The sequence below is a fragment of the Mesocricetus auratus genome, unplaced genomic scaffold (assembly GCF_017639785.1).
Source record: "Mesocricetus auratus isolate SY011 unplaced genomic scaffold, BCM_Maur_2.0 Super-Scaffold_100014, whole genome shotgun sequence".
Classification (NCBI taxonomy): domain Eukaryota; kingdom Metazoa; phylum Chordata; class Mammalia; order Rodentia; family Cricetidae; genus Mesocricetus; species Mesocricetus auratus.
In genome coordinates, this window is record NW_024429197.1 from 38,925,000 (window position 1) to 38,939,895 (window position 14,896).

Consider the following 14,896-nt stretch of genomic DNA (forward strand, 5'->3'; position numbering starts at 1 on the left):
ATGAGTTTTATGTAGTACCTAATTTAACCATTAAAATAATTAGCAAGGAAACAAAAACATAGAAGCATTTATTTACAGTCACATAAACCATAAACAGCAAATCTGTGTTCACATATCTCAGGGGGGGAGTAGGTTTCCCAAGCTGGTGCCTTTGCAAAGCCTTTCTGCCAGTGCAAGTCACTGGGGCTTCTGTTGAGCAACAGAAGAGGCCATTGGTGTGGATCTAAGCTGTGATGAAGGAAAAGTCACAGCTATAATGGTTAAGTCACACCCAGCTAAGCAAAATATTCACATGATGGGGTCTGTGGGTTACACTTTGAGCAGGACCAAAGCATAGACTTCCTGTGGGGGAATCCGCATTCACAGTGGCTTCCACGGAAACTGGGGATTTTTGTTGTTGTTAAATGGGAGGGTAACCAGAGAGGAGGTCTGAAGTTGTCTTCATTTGAAAAGTCACCATGTTCCCACCATGCCTCATTTGAATAGGCCCAATAAAGATTGGCAAACAAACCAGATCAAAATTCTTGTCCTTATCTAACCCTCAACAAAAAATGCTTGTACACACACACATAAACTCAAAACTGGCCTTGACTCATGTACCGAAAGCACACAACAGAAGGCAAGGCTAAGTGTTCTTGACAATGAGCTGACAATGGTGGGCACCTCACTGGTGTCTTTGAAAGCCCAACTCAGGCCCCTTTTACTGCGTCAGAGATGAGGCGGACTCTGCCCCTGGAAGAAACAGTCCCGGTACTTTTCCTTCACTGAGACTATCTGGAGGGGATGATGAGTATCGTTCTTCAGACACGTGTGCACACCAGATGGTATGTGAACAAGGAAGGATTACTCGGTGTGAGGGTTACTTGCTTATGCATGGAATTTGTGTTAGGGACAAAGCTGACAGTCAAGCAGACACCATTGCGCTAGAATCAGCATTTGGCTGGTGGCAGGCATGACTTTCCACAGAGACATGAGCCTGAAGCTGGAATTCCACAAACTCTGCTCTCCAATTATTATCTCAATGAACTTGTGTTGGGGGATTCTAACTAGTACCAGTCATTTGATGGATAATGAGCACCACTGAGAAGCAAGGATAGCTGCTTTCCTCTCAATTTTAGGGCACCATGCCAGGTATCAGTCAAAAACATGGTCTTCTCGGTTGCTTGGAGAAAATAGCTATTTGTATAATGGATTAAAGCAATGCATCTCCACATCCAAACATCCATTGATGTTTGGAGTGTTGGAGCTGAAGCTTTAAGCTTGTAGGAAACATCACATTCAAAATATGTCCTGTGGTACCGACATTAATCAGCATTCTGGGAACATCAGTTTTCAAAAGCTCTTATTTTTAAGAGACACTTGCAAAACTACCAAACAGAAAACCAAAGCAAACAGCTCATGTAATTCTAAGGAGTCAGACACAAATAGAACTCCAGATGACCTGGTACATGTTCCTCATTAAAAACTGCTCCTTTTGCTTGAAAACAAAGCAATTCTGGCAATGAAAGTTGTCATGCTCCAGCCGGTATTTCCTTTCCTTTTTACATGTGTATGTATGGGCCTGAAGAGGTTGGTGACATGGCTCAGTGGACAAAGGTGATCGCCACCAAACCTGATGACCTGATCCCTGGGATTTCCGCGGTCAAAGAGAACCATCCTCTTCCTACAAGTTGTCCTCTGGCCTCCACGGGATAGTGCAGGCACGCATGCGCGCAAACGCATATTAGATACGTTAATAAATGTAATCTAAAAGATTTTACATGATTAAAAATTCTTTAAAATAATTACCTGGACGAATGAATTGTGTGGCTGATAGTCACGACATAGCCGGCTCCTCCAACATCTAAGTAAGGACCAGTCAGAGAAATCAGCCCTGGATTAGCTACTGCATGAAGATACCTAACAGAGACCAAAGAGAAATCATGTGATTTTAGGCATAAAAGACTCTAAGTTTCAAGAACAGTGGGTTTGTAGCTCTAAAATACTTACTATAAACTGGGCTGGTATCATGTTAAAGCTCAAAATGAATCTTGCTTAAATTTTTAAAAGGATTTTATGTGTGTTTTGCCTGCTCATTATATGTGTGTGCCATGTACATGTTTGGTGCCTGCAGAGTCCAGAAGAAGATGCTGGACCCCCCTGGAACGGGAGTTACAGATGTTTGTAAGCTACCATGTGGGACTGGGCATTGAACCTGGATCCTCTGCAAGAACAAGTGCTCTTAGGCACTGAGCTACCTCTCTATCTCCTTACTTCTTTTTGTGGATCTGGAGTCTTGAACTCATGGCTTACCATGCTAGGCAAGTGCTCTATCACCGAGCTGCAGACCCAGCCCAGATTCTCATCTCTTCTGTCTGACAATAGTATCAACAACACAAAGAGTTGGGAAACAGATTTTCTGTTCTAATATGTACTCGACTCCAAGCTTTTACTGAGAGTTGTAGTTCAGATGATTTACAGGGGAATATAGAAAAGGACCAATGAAGGAAGAGAAATAATTAAGCATGAAGAAACCATCCAGGATTACTACGGGTGGGGAGTGGGCATGAAGAGCTGACTCCTGAGTGGGTTGGTTGCTACCCAACACAGGATAAGTGATTTTGCTCTTGGCTCATGCTGCCTCCTGCTGTGCCTGGCTAGCCCTGCTGTGAAAATAAAGTTCAGAAGTAAAAGAATATTCCTGAATTTACATGTGTTCACTTTCCATAGGTCATACATGATGCCAAAATTACATGGAGTAAAGGAAGTGTTTCATTCGAGAAGGCTCTCCAGTCACAAGATAGAATCAAGTAAGACCTTAGCAGTCAGAAAGGACAAATACAACCATTCAATTCTCAAAATTCCAGTAGAGATATAAAGGAACAACAGTCAGAAAAATAATCTACACAACTATTATTATTAAGAAAACATATTGAAAATAATTTTATCCCCCTTGAAAGTGTCTTCTCCTGTGACTGTCCAAAACTGCTTTACTGCCTGTACTTATCATGTCTCCCAGGCTTAGGAGGCACTGGAAACTGAAGTTCCCCAAGACTCACCACTGTCTCCTAGTGGGATCAAATGCTTTGTCCATGAGGGAACCAGGATAAATTCTGAGGACGCCATTGGGCGTTGCTATGTAACGGCGGACAATGTATGTGTTCAGGCTGCTCATTTCCATCTGTGTCATCCATTCATCTGTGACGTGGCTGGTCGCCATTACTTCATTTCTGACAGAGAACTAAGAAACAAAGGAAGACATTGCAGGGCCTCTTTAAAAAAAACTCACATGAAAAGAGTGTGGGTTGCTGGCAGGGCTCCCCAAGGTTCTCTTGCAGAGAAGCCAAGCCCAATTACTTCTTGAAACCCGTTCCACGGCAGATGGATGCAGCCAAACTTGGTGAAAACAAAAGTTCACAGAATACAGTCAGGAGAGGTGTGGCTACTCAGTTGTTCACCTAGTTAGTTAGCCATGTCTTAGTTTAAGAACAGTCCTGTGGTGAATCATTAGAAACATACAGCCTCTTTGGTGTTTGGATATCATATTTATCTCAACAGACAGCAGAACACTTCTTTTCCATGGGAAAAATGGAGTGGGAAGTCTTCTCTGGTCTCTTAATCATACCCCCTACATCGACAGCCCCAGTGCATATGAGACCTGATGTAGATTTTTCATGTGACTCACTGGGCTCCTTAATCCATCAAAAGGGTCACAGCTGACTAGCCTCCCCAGGGCACACGCTGCCTTTTTGACTCCTGGCTGCAGAGGCCCAGATGCAAACAGGGTTTGATACTTCAAAGATTCATGGCCAGTATCCCCCCCCACTGCCCCCCAGGTCTGTGGAAAGGGGCCCCAGAGATGTGTCCCGTGCCAGTACTTACTTTGAGTCCCGGGTTAGCAATGAGGCGGGTGTTGTCACTGAGATAGGCTGTGTAATGCTCCACCATGCGCTTGGTCTCTGGCTGGCTGAGGTGCTCATAGGGGGAGGAAAAGCTGCCGGCAGACAGCATGACGGTTGGACTTTCTGAAAGAAATCCCAACAAAGCAGGCCTCAGAACACAGAGACTTCATCTGGGCCCCAAACAAAAGCATTACTCAGGCTCTGCCAACATGTCTGCTATGGTGGCTTAATGTCTTCCACAAGGACACAAAGAGCTTGACAATGAGAGCAAAGAAAAAGGGAAGAAAAGAAAAAGCCACATTCTCTCCCTTCAGGGAGCTTATGGTCCTAGGAGTGAAGCAGGAGGGATGTGCCCGAAGAGGTACTCATGCTGGAAGCAGCAATCCTAAGTATCTTAGATACGCATGCTGTGCATTTGTTAGGATAGAGGGTGCAGCCCAAGCATGGAGCCAGGCTGGACAGACTCTGGCTGTGAGAAGTAGGGCAAGCATTTGCAAGGTGGGGAAAATAACGTTATCTCTCTAGAGTGATGCTGAATGGCATTTGCAGGTGCATATCGTTGATGCCTATTAGTATTCACATCAGCCCTGTCATTCAGGAAGAAGAAAGATGAAGTGTTGACATCAATGCAAAAATCAAATTAAAAAATTATTGTCACAGGTGGCAGGCAACCGTGCCATAAACAAAGCTTATAGAGAGTATCCCATGTGTACATTCCTAAACACTACTTCTAAAACGAAAACTAGTTTCCTGTTTGAGGCAAAATCTCTGCAGTGAATCACAGTACGAAACAAAATTTTCTATTTAAAACTTTGGATTGTTCAACCTTATCATGCTTTTATTACTTCCTTTGGCTGACCCAGAACTCTCTTTGCAGACCAGGCTAACTTCAAAATTATAGAGATTCACTTGCCTTTGCTTCCTGAGTACTGAAAAACCACACTAAGCCTTACATATTTTAAAATGTGTCATAAAGTAGTATCATGTGACATAAAGCAAATGATGAGGCTTGATGACACCATCATATCTCATTGAATTCTTTTTTCTTCTCTTGATAGCTCTTCCATGTGATGGCTCAGTTCCTTGTAACTTGGTGAGCTTTTACATGGTGGGTAAAACAACACTAAACCAATTTTGGGCCGAGGATACAGACAGAGTACTTGCCTTACACAAGCCAGGCCCTGAGTCAACAGATAGAAAAGGCACATAATAAAAAAAAGCAAATGAGATTATTGAAACAGCTTTATGCCTAGAGGAAGGGAGTCTCTTAGAAGGCATGGACCGTTGCATGACTCAGTCATGTGGACCACATGGAGAAGCAATTTCCATAAAGGAACCGGGCTAGCCTTGTCACATGGTCACTCCACTCCCACATCAAGGATGTACAGGGGGACAGAGAGATCATTTCATTAAGACTCCACCTATTGGGGGCAATGGATTTGATTTCTTCCCCTTGTGCCCCTAGAAGCTACTTGAAGCAGTTTAAGTGCATAGCCTCCATCTCTAGTTTGGTAAATACTTGCACTGTAAATAATAATAATTATTATTACTGTTATAGCATTGAATCCAGGATGTCTTCTGAGTTTTTTATCTTCCATTCCTCACTATCATTAAATTTCCAATGTCTCCCCCAAAGACATGTTTCCATCTAGAGTTTTCAGTCAGAAATCAGTAGAACGCCATTCTCAGAAATTGTTGCTTCCCATGATGTGACTTATTTCTCAGGATATCTTCATAGGACGGCCTGGGAGATTGTTATTGCCTTAATCTCAAGTAATCAAAGAGATACAAGGTAGAGGCTTGCAAAGGATGACTCACAACACACTGTAGACTTGTGTTCATAGAGTCAGCGGTTCATCCCCAAAAGAGTTTGTGTGTGTGTGTGTGTGTGTGTGTGTGCGCGCGCGCGCGCACGCGTGCGCATGTGAGAAAGAGGGTTTGTGTGTATTTGTGCTTAGCGAGCTTTGGGTCCAATCAGAGAGAGCAGGCAGAAGGAATCTAGAAGAAAACAATATAAGACAAATACATTTCCGAGTTGGGAGTGTTGCATGAGGGCCAGGACAAAGGAAAGTGCTGTTTCCAGGAGTAGGCTTTCTTACAGAGACAGACTGTCATTTCAGAAAAGGCTGATGAAGTAAGACACTGGATCATAAAGAAGAGAAACGGCACCATATGAGATATAAACCTTTGCGTCTAGGAGGTAGATATGCATCGTTATACATTTATACATGTGCACACACAAAACTGCCTTAGGAATGTACTTTTAAAACACATTTTCTTCCTCTTTTTGCACACCAAGAGATGGTATCTTTCTGTCACACTCCCTGCCTCTTAGTTCTAGGGATGGAAACCAGAGCCTATGTGTGTGAGGCAAGCGTGTAACATCTACTGCTGAGCCCTAAGTGCCTCTTGGAAAGACAATCGACACACATTTCAAAGCCTCGTGTCAAAACCTTCATCGGTGAAGTCAGAGAGAAACCACTCAATTCTCATGTTTCCCATTTCTTTTTTTGTGTTTTAATGGCCTTGTGTTCCATTCACTGCAACTGAAACAAGACCGTCCCCGCTGAGCCCTCCGCAATGCCCCAGGGTCCTACCACGCGTGTGAGCAGGGATGGCAGGGTGGAAAGGGCTCCCTGGGTCAATGGGTACTGGCCCAAGGTCTGCCTTTGTGGCCTGGGATCAGCCACTCAGACTGCGTTTGAGCTGGTAAGTGCCACGCTGTCTGAGTACACTCATGAGTAATGCTGTTCTGTTGCAATATCAATACAATACCATCTGTAAATGTAATTAAAATTTTTCTGTTATCCAGAAAGCAAAAGGAAAGAGTTAAATAAATTCTGATAATACACTTCTAGACTATTAAAAATATGACAGCTCATCAATATAAAAAAATCTAGCATGCATATCATACTTCCCATATATTTTTATTTTGTTTTGTCTTTTTGAGATAGGGTTTCTCTGTGTAGTCTTGGAACTCACTCTGTAGACCAGGTTGGCCTCGAACTCACAGAGATCTGCCTGCCTCTGCCTCCTGAGTTCTGGGATTAAAGGTGCATGCTACCACCACCTGTCTCCCAAATTCCTTGATGCTGTCTAACTCCCTTTCAAGTGCTCAACAACTACAGGTAATCAGTGGCTCACACACTGGCCAGTGCAGCTATGATGAAGTATGCAAACGAAATGTAAATATGTGGGCTAGAGCTTCTTTCTCAGCAGGTAACTTGAACTTTACCACCCCTCCCCCCAATCGCAGGACAGTGTGTCATCTCTGCCCGTAGTAGTGTGTGGCTTGTTGGCCTGGAATGTTTTATAATAGCTTTTCAGTAAAGCATTTCATTAGAATGCGAAAAACTATGCTTTCTTTCATACAAAACAGAGAATATAAACCGCAAAGCCCAAATCAAAACAAACAAATGCAAGATCCAGCCTTCTTTGATTAACATCACAGGCTTTCTCTAAATTGTTGATATTTTTGAAATGTGCCACAGAAAAGATCACTTAGTCTGGTCTGGTTGTCTGATCTCATATCCAGGAAGAATTTTCTAGAAAGGAATTTAAAGAAGGAACTCAAATTCCAGCATTCACATTTCGAACCCAGAGATAGAGACTCTATTCCTGATTCCCTTCCAACCTGTGACCCTCCCCTTGGCTTGCTAAGTGTGGTGAATATTAATTTTTTGAATCCTAAATATTTTCAACAGGGAAGCAGAAGGCAGCTGTTTATTTAAACAGTGGGCATCCTTAGTGTACTGACTACACAGGTAGCTGGTTATCTAAACAGTGGGCATCCTTAGTGTACTGACTACACAGCTATAAAGGTCTCCTATATACCTGGCACTCGTCAGCATGGCCAACCAAGTGGGTGTGACTCAAATATCAACTTGGCCAACAGGTATATATAGACCATTCAGTAGCTCTAATCATCAGGGAAATGTAGATCAAAACCACAATGCAGCATCACTTGACCCCAGCCAGAACGGCTCTTGTCCAAAGATGAAGCATAATGCTTTTTGATGAAGACGTGGAAAAAAGAGAAGCCTTGTATATCATTGGTGGGAAAACATTAGTACAGTTAGCCACTGTGGGAAACACTACTAAGGCTCCTAAGAAATTAAAAATAGGATTATCATGGTGTTCAGCAATTCCACTCCTATATCCAAAGGAATGATGTCAGACCACAGAAGAGACATTTGGTACCTCCATGCTCAATGTGGCACTATTCATAGTAGCCCGAAATGGAAACAACCGAGTGTTAACAAAGAATAAAGAAAACATGGCACAGAAATATAATGTAAGAGCATGCAGCCATAAACTAGCAAAATCTTGCATAGAACTGGAGGTAATTCTGTTAAATGAAATAAGCCAGGCAGAGAAGGAAAAATATGGTGTGGTCTCCCTCAGGTGGAATCTGGAAAGCTGAAGTTTAATGGCAGTAGCCGTAGCCTGGTGAATGTGGGGTGGGAAGGCATGGTTGATACGATGGGTACTAAGCTGTAGTTAGAGCAAGAAGCACTGGTGAGCTATGACATGGTGGAGTGATGACAGATAAAGCAGTGTACACTTAAAATAAATAGATGGAAGAAAAGATTTGAAAGCAATTTCCATGAGTGAGTTATGGATGGCTGAGGAGACAGGGATATTTAACCTGATTTAGACATGATACAATGTACATGTGTGTATGAAATACTAAATGGCACCCATTAACATATAAAACTTTCAATGTTTTTATGTGTCGGAAATACAATCTAAACATTATAAACATAGAAAAAATAACTAGAAGACACAACTGGAACAAAGAAGATATTAGCAGGAACTAGTAGTAAATGTAAAAGGAACTAATTCAACCATAGAAACAATCGCTTTAAATATCAATAGTTTATGTAAACCCATCAAAATCTAAAGACTGATCAGGCACATGGTGCCACACACCCACGATTCTAGCACTTGAGAAGCTGAAGCATGAAGAAAGCTGAGTTTGAGACCAGCCAGAATTATATAGAGATACTTATGTAAAACAACCAACATAAAAACCAAAACAACAAGATTACAATGAATGGCTATAGACCTACTATATCCAATCAAATCTGTCTATAAGAAACTCACTCAGTCTTTAAAGATACATAGAAATTAGAAATAAACTAGTAAACAGAGACGTTGTGACACTAATTTCAGAGGAAACTGACTCCAAAGCATCTAGACTTTGTCATTTTCCTCAGTCAGAGGAAATTATTTTTCTTTGGTAAGACCAAATACCTTCCTTTACCACAGATCAACCAAGGCACTCAACTCTAAACACCTGGTACTCTGAAATAGTACACCCCACCAGCATCCTTTGGAAATTGCCTATGGCTAAACTCTTTTGAGGTAGGTCCCGTAGAAGATATCAATAGCATGCCCATCAGATTCCTTTATATCCCTCTTACTGTTTTCAACACCCTCCCCACACCTGCACATCCTCACATCTGTGTCCTGTCTTTCACTGGTAGGACACCTCTCTGTTAGGGGTTTCTGGACAACCAAAACGTGGCTAGCACTGGCTGCAGGCTGAGAGGGGCTGAGGACTACGAAAGCTGATCTTGTCGATGGGCTAGGAAGATGCTGGGGCCATGGACACTCTGAGCCTGAGATGGAAGAGGCTGGAGCATCATCTATAGTCAACTTGGCTTTGTCTTTTGTCTGTTGTCTTCTCCCTCGTCACTGGTCTCTTTTGAGAGCTTATGTATAAATCATCAAATAGAATACTCATCTCAGTCTCTTCGAGGCAACTTGACCAAGGCAAGAAATACAATTGCCTCACATAGTATATTTTGTTATTTGTATTGTTGTTATTATTGTTTTTTTTTTTCTTGAGAGAGGTTTCTCACTCAATAGCCCAGGCTATCTGAAAACTCACTATGTAGTTCATGCTGGCCTTCAGCCCATAGTGATCTGCCTGCCCCAGCCTAATTACTACTGGAACTGTGGGTGTGACCCATTGTCCCCAACTGCTTTATATTTTCTAGAACTGCAAATATGAAGTATTTGGGGCTGGACAGGGAGCAGGAATCATACAGATGTTTATGATGTGCTCTTTGAGTAAGGTCATGTAGGACGCTGAGGAGCCCATTGGCTTTACCTAGAGTTGCCAGCTGCTTGAAGTGGAGGCAAGCGCTAGGTTGGCCCAGCAGATCTAGCCGGTGGTACAACAGCTTGCTACTGGGCACAGTGTTGAGGTTTTTCAATTGTTTGACAGGTATTTCCGGTTGTATCACCACAATACATAGAATGAAGGAAGTGTCCTGTACCTATAAAGAAAAAAAAAGTCAGCAAGGAATTCCTGCCACAGAAAATGAAGGTTCCATTGCATACATTATTTTCTGATGTCTTGTCTTCTCTGTGGGAAGGTGTTAATGCAATGTCAGATGAACTCGCATGAACAATATAAGGATTTACCAAAGATATTTTCTGCTTTTTCTTTCTTGTAGAAAGGAACTTGTGTGTAATACAGCATCCTACAGCTAATGAGTAGACAGGAGAAGGGCCCCCTGGGGATTGTGACCATCTCATGCTTAGATAGGTTAATGACATAAGTGTGTGCACATGTGTGTTAGTGAGTATGTGTATATAGTATCTATTTTTACTTTATCTTGAAATGCATTTAAGATGCACAGGTGGGGCCTGGGGTGTGACTCAGTGAGAGTACTTGGCTAGTTTGCCCTAGGAGGAAAAAAAGTATTACTGTTTTTTATAGAAGTGTTCTGAGAGTTGACTGCTCTTAATCAGTTGGGAATCCTCAGTAAGAGAAGGGCTTGGGGGCAGTCATTACAGAATACAGCGTATTTATTTCATCCCCAACAAGCACTGTCTCTACTGCTCGAAATGAACACCAGCACTGTCTAAACTTACAGAAAGCACAAATTCTATGACATTTTTGTCCAGTCTAGCCGGATCAACATTTCTGTCCAGGTTAGGCAGGTGCTGCAGCAGTCTAACACTATAAACTCAATGGATTTCCAGATCTGCTTTCTCATAGAAATGGGTGTTTGAACAAAATTTAGTGAGGAAAATGTCTTCCCAAGAATCACAAGCCAATCACTGACTGACCACCACCACTGGTAGCCCTGTAATACTAGAATGGAGCTGTAAAATGCCCCTCATCTCTGGATGCCATGGTAAGATCACCATGCAGCTCATGATTCATGGTGCCACTGGGGTAAAGGAGCCTCCTGTGCTGTTTGTCAGCCACATAAACGTGTAGCACAATCAATTGCAGTATTGGTAGGAAGAACTCCGTTACACTTTATGTATTTATGCTACCCTAACTTTAATCATTGTTTTAGGATATATATTTCTACTTACACAAATACTTACTAAAAAACCATGTGTTGTGTTATTCTGGCATCAGCCACATACCTCTGCATACCTTGTGCTTTGACTGCATCAAGTAGTCAGGCACAGTTGACTGACTCATATCATGGAGGTTTGCATAAGTCTCAATGACATTCACACACAATGATGTAGTGATGCTTTTCTAAGACTGTCATTAGCACATAACTGTGTAAGTCTGATATATTGCAAAATGCAAAGAGCCTGTTTATTATTATTGTGTATGTGTGTGTGTGTGCGTGTCTTCATGTGTGTGACTGTGCTTGGAGGCACATGTGGAGATCAGATGTCGACACTGGGATGCCTTCCTCAGCCACTTCTCTATTTTTTGAGACAGGATCTCTCAGTGACCTTGGAGCTTGCTGATTTGACTAAAACTAGCTTGGCATGAAGCCGCCAGGGGGGGGGTCCTCCTATCTCTGCCCCACAGTGCTGGCATAAGAGATGCACACCTGGATTCATATGCGTGCTGCGGATCCGAACTCAGGTCAGCATTCTCGCACAACACACACTCTTCCAGCAGTGTGTCTTCCTCAACCCCAAAGAGTCCATTTATAACATGGTTTGTAAGTTAATGAGAGAGCAAGGACAGCTATGCCAGAACTAAAAAACCCAAATGCCTTATTAAAATGGCTCAGACGATGTAGTGATGGGGAAATTTGAAACCAGGTAGGTGGGACTTAAATTAAACTTAGGATCTGTGAGAGTGGCAATTTACATCTTCCAGGAATTGCTTTCAAGAACTGCTGGCAAACATACTCAATTAGATTAGCAAATTTAATCCTCTTCCCTCAAGCCCTGACTTAGGAAGTTGATGGGCATGTTCTAAATGGCATCTAGTGTTTCTTCACTGCTCATTCATACATAGGTGCCCTTGAAGTTGAGTTTTTCTTATCCTGCCAGTTCCAATGACACCAACATTGGAACCCTATTGGAATAAACAGAATATAACTTTATAGTACCTAGTTTATTCAGTAAGAGAAAAATACCTAGCTAGAAAGAGCAATCTCCTCATAGTGCTAACTTAATCTCAAGTTATATTCAGATATATTATCAGTATGCCATGTCTGTGGATGCTAAGTGATTTGTCTCAGTAACAGCTGACTCTTCTTGGATTATAATTGTAGAAAGATCCATTTTATATCTTGGGAAAAGGAGAATATCTACCCCCCCAAAAGTTTGAAAACATTTGCCCTTATTGCTGGGTAATGAGTCAAGCTTGATTTGCCTTGAATCTCATTACCTTCTTAGTTCTTCACCTTGATAGTGACCTGGGTGACAAGTTTAGCTCTCTGAGAAAGGTGGTACATCTTCCTAACATGATTGCCTGAATTATAGAACTCAGAACATAGTTCAGGATTTACTAATGTGGGAAGAAGAGAAATTCTTCTTTTTAAAAATGTTGACACCCGAGTTCTATTTACCATCCAAAGGCCACACAAATGCCTTCCTTCCTTCCTTCCTCCCTCCCTCCCTCCATTCTTCTTTTGGTTATAAAATCCCGGGCCTAGTAATAACGTTGTTTTGCCATGTTGAAAAAGGGAAGAAAAGAAACAGAGTGTTGTCATCTGTTTCTCTATGATTCTGAGGCCCAGTGTCTGAATGGTACTTGTCAGACAAAGCAGCCATGGGTCATGGCCACACTGCCAATCCTATTGTGCTGAGGATAAACACCCCAAAGTCTAGTCCAGGGCATCATTTCCATGAAGCACCTCAGAAGGCATTTATGTTTCTATATCTTCTTTTTCAACTCCTAATTTCCACAATCTGAGTTTAAATTATGAAACTAAAACAATTTAAAAAAGAACAAACCAGCTACTGGGAATGATCTATGTTTAAAATAAAACAGAGCTCTGCAGCTAGCTTAGCAGGTGGAGGTATTTACTGTCAACCGTGATGACCTGGGGCCTGTCCTGGTAGAATCAGAGAACTAACTCCCACAAGTTGTCCTTTGGTCTCCATGTGCTTACACATGTACAAGTAAGTAAATGTAACTGAAAAAGCCATTTACAGAGCTTTGGTCTATCTACATAAATTCACTTCATGCATGTGTACACTCAGAGACTTGTGTGTGCAGAAAACAATTCTGGAAATGGATTGACGTGGTTGCAGATGGGCAATGGGGCAAGGGCAGGAAGGAGAGGATCTATTATTTCTCCTTTATATCCTTTTATATGATTTGATCTCTTTGTCATGAACAATTACTGGTTTTACAAGGAAGAAAGGGGAAAGAATATGAACCATCTGTGGAATGTCTTTTCTCCCAGTTACTTTAAATCCGGCCAGTCACACAGTCTGTTCCAAGTTTTCCAGTGCTGTTGTGAGGAGAGCATTGAACTGGACATCACGGGCTGTCTAATCCAAACAACTCCCTTCCACTCACCATCTTCCAGGCATAGCTCACGTTGTAGGCCTCCTTTCCAGTCTCCCTCAGCTTGTTTATGTGCCAAGACAGAGATGAGTTCACAGGGACTGTGATAATCCGGCTGCCTAGAGGGAGGCTGTGCAGAAAAACAGAATCAAATGCCTCAGGCAAGAAAGAAAAATTAAGCACTTAATTAAAGGCAAGGAAGAAGCTGAGAGTCAATGACCACCCCCTGCTTCTGAACAGCATTGAAACCCATCATGTTTGAAAGACATGATGTGAGATTTTCAATTTTGCAAAAGTGCTATGTCAACTCTACATTAGAAGCCATCCTTCGCCTCTACCCTGCCCCCAGTGCTAATTCTTTCCAGAGACTGACTTGTCTCACATCACTCACTTATTAATTTTCAACCAATGAGCACAAAGACTCATTTCTCCCTAGGTTACCATCTGCCAAAACAACGTATCACAGTTGGAAAACGGCCAATCTGTTTTTAAGAGAGTCCTGCACAAACTGTGTTGTCGGACTCTACATGGGCGAGCTGTTTACTGGCTCTCATCTTAACCTTTTATTTTGCTAATACATTTCAGTTTGGTCTAAGCAGAATAGTTTCTGGAAATGAGTTATCATATACCTTATTTTACAACTAAACTCCATGTAAATGTAGAATCTAGTTGGCAAGACAAATAATTTTGAGAGACTTTTCCTATTACATGAGATAAACAAGATCTTGGCTACCCTTTTTTAAAAATTCTTGTTTTCTAATTTAGTTTTACTATTATTATATAGGTATTCACAATGTGAGTGTATGTGGGGGGGGTTTACCATGGTGCAAGTGTGTAGATTAGAGAGAACAACTGTGTGGAATCAAATCTCTTTCTGGGATCAAGCTTGGACTGCCAAACCTGCATGGCAAGCACCTTTGCCTACAGAGCCATCTCCTAGCCCTTGGCTACTAATTATGAAAAAATTACTCAGAAGACTTATGGTAAGAAGAAAATAATTTGTACACTTGCCTTATACCCTATGGCTCTCATATTTGATCACAATAGGCCCCCTTCTCAAAAAAAAAAAAAAAACCATGAAGTACTGCAACCCTCATTTCTTTCTTACCTTAGGATATTTTGTCGAACCAATTCAAACTTGGGGATATTTTCGTAATGTATGATGTCAGTATGAAGGGGAGGTTCTGACAGTAAGTATGGCCTGGTAAGAGATGGATGCATAAGTGTATACCCTGAAATCACAGAATAAGACATGGTATAAGGATGAGGAAGGATG

The 14,896-nt window shown here is 41.9% G+C and overlaps 1 protein-coding gene across 1 annotated transcript in view; it reads right to left on the reverse strand.

Moving 5' to 3' along the window:
- The window catches only part of Cachd1 (cache domain containing 1), a 212,526-nt gene that overhangs the window by 26,029 nt on the left and 171,601 nt on the right, over positions 1-14,896 (reverse strand). The window contains exons 11-16 of the mRNA XM_005086633.4: positions 14,729-14,852; positions 13,633-13,750; positions 10,000-10,168; positions 3,862-4,004; positions 3,039-3,220; positions 1,789-1,899 (exon numbers count right to left, since the gene is read on the reverse strand). Of these exons, the coding sequence (XP_005086690.1) occupies positions 1,789-1,899; positions 3,039-3,220; positions 3,862-4,004; positions 10,000-10,168; positions 13,633-13,750; positions 14,729-14,852 (847 nt within the window). The remainder of the gene's footprint in view (positions 1-1,788; positions 1,900-3,038; positions 3,221-3,861; positions 4,005-9,999; positions 10,169-13,632; positions 13,751-14,728; positions 14,853-14,896) is intronic.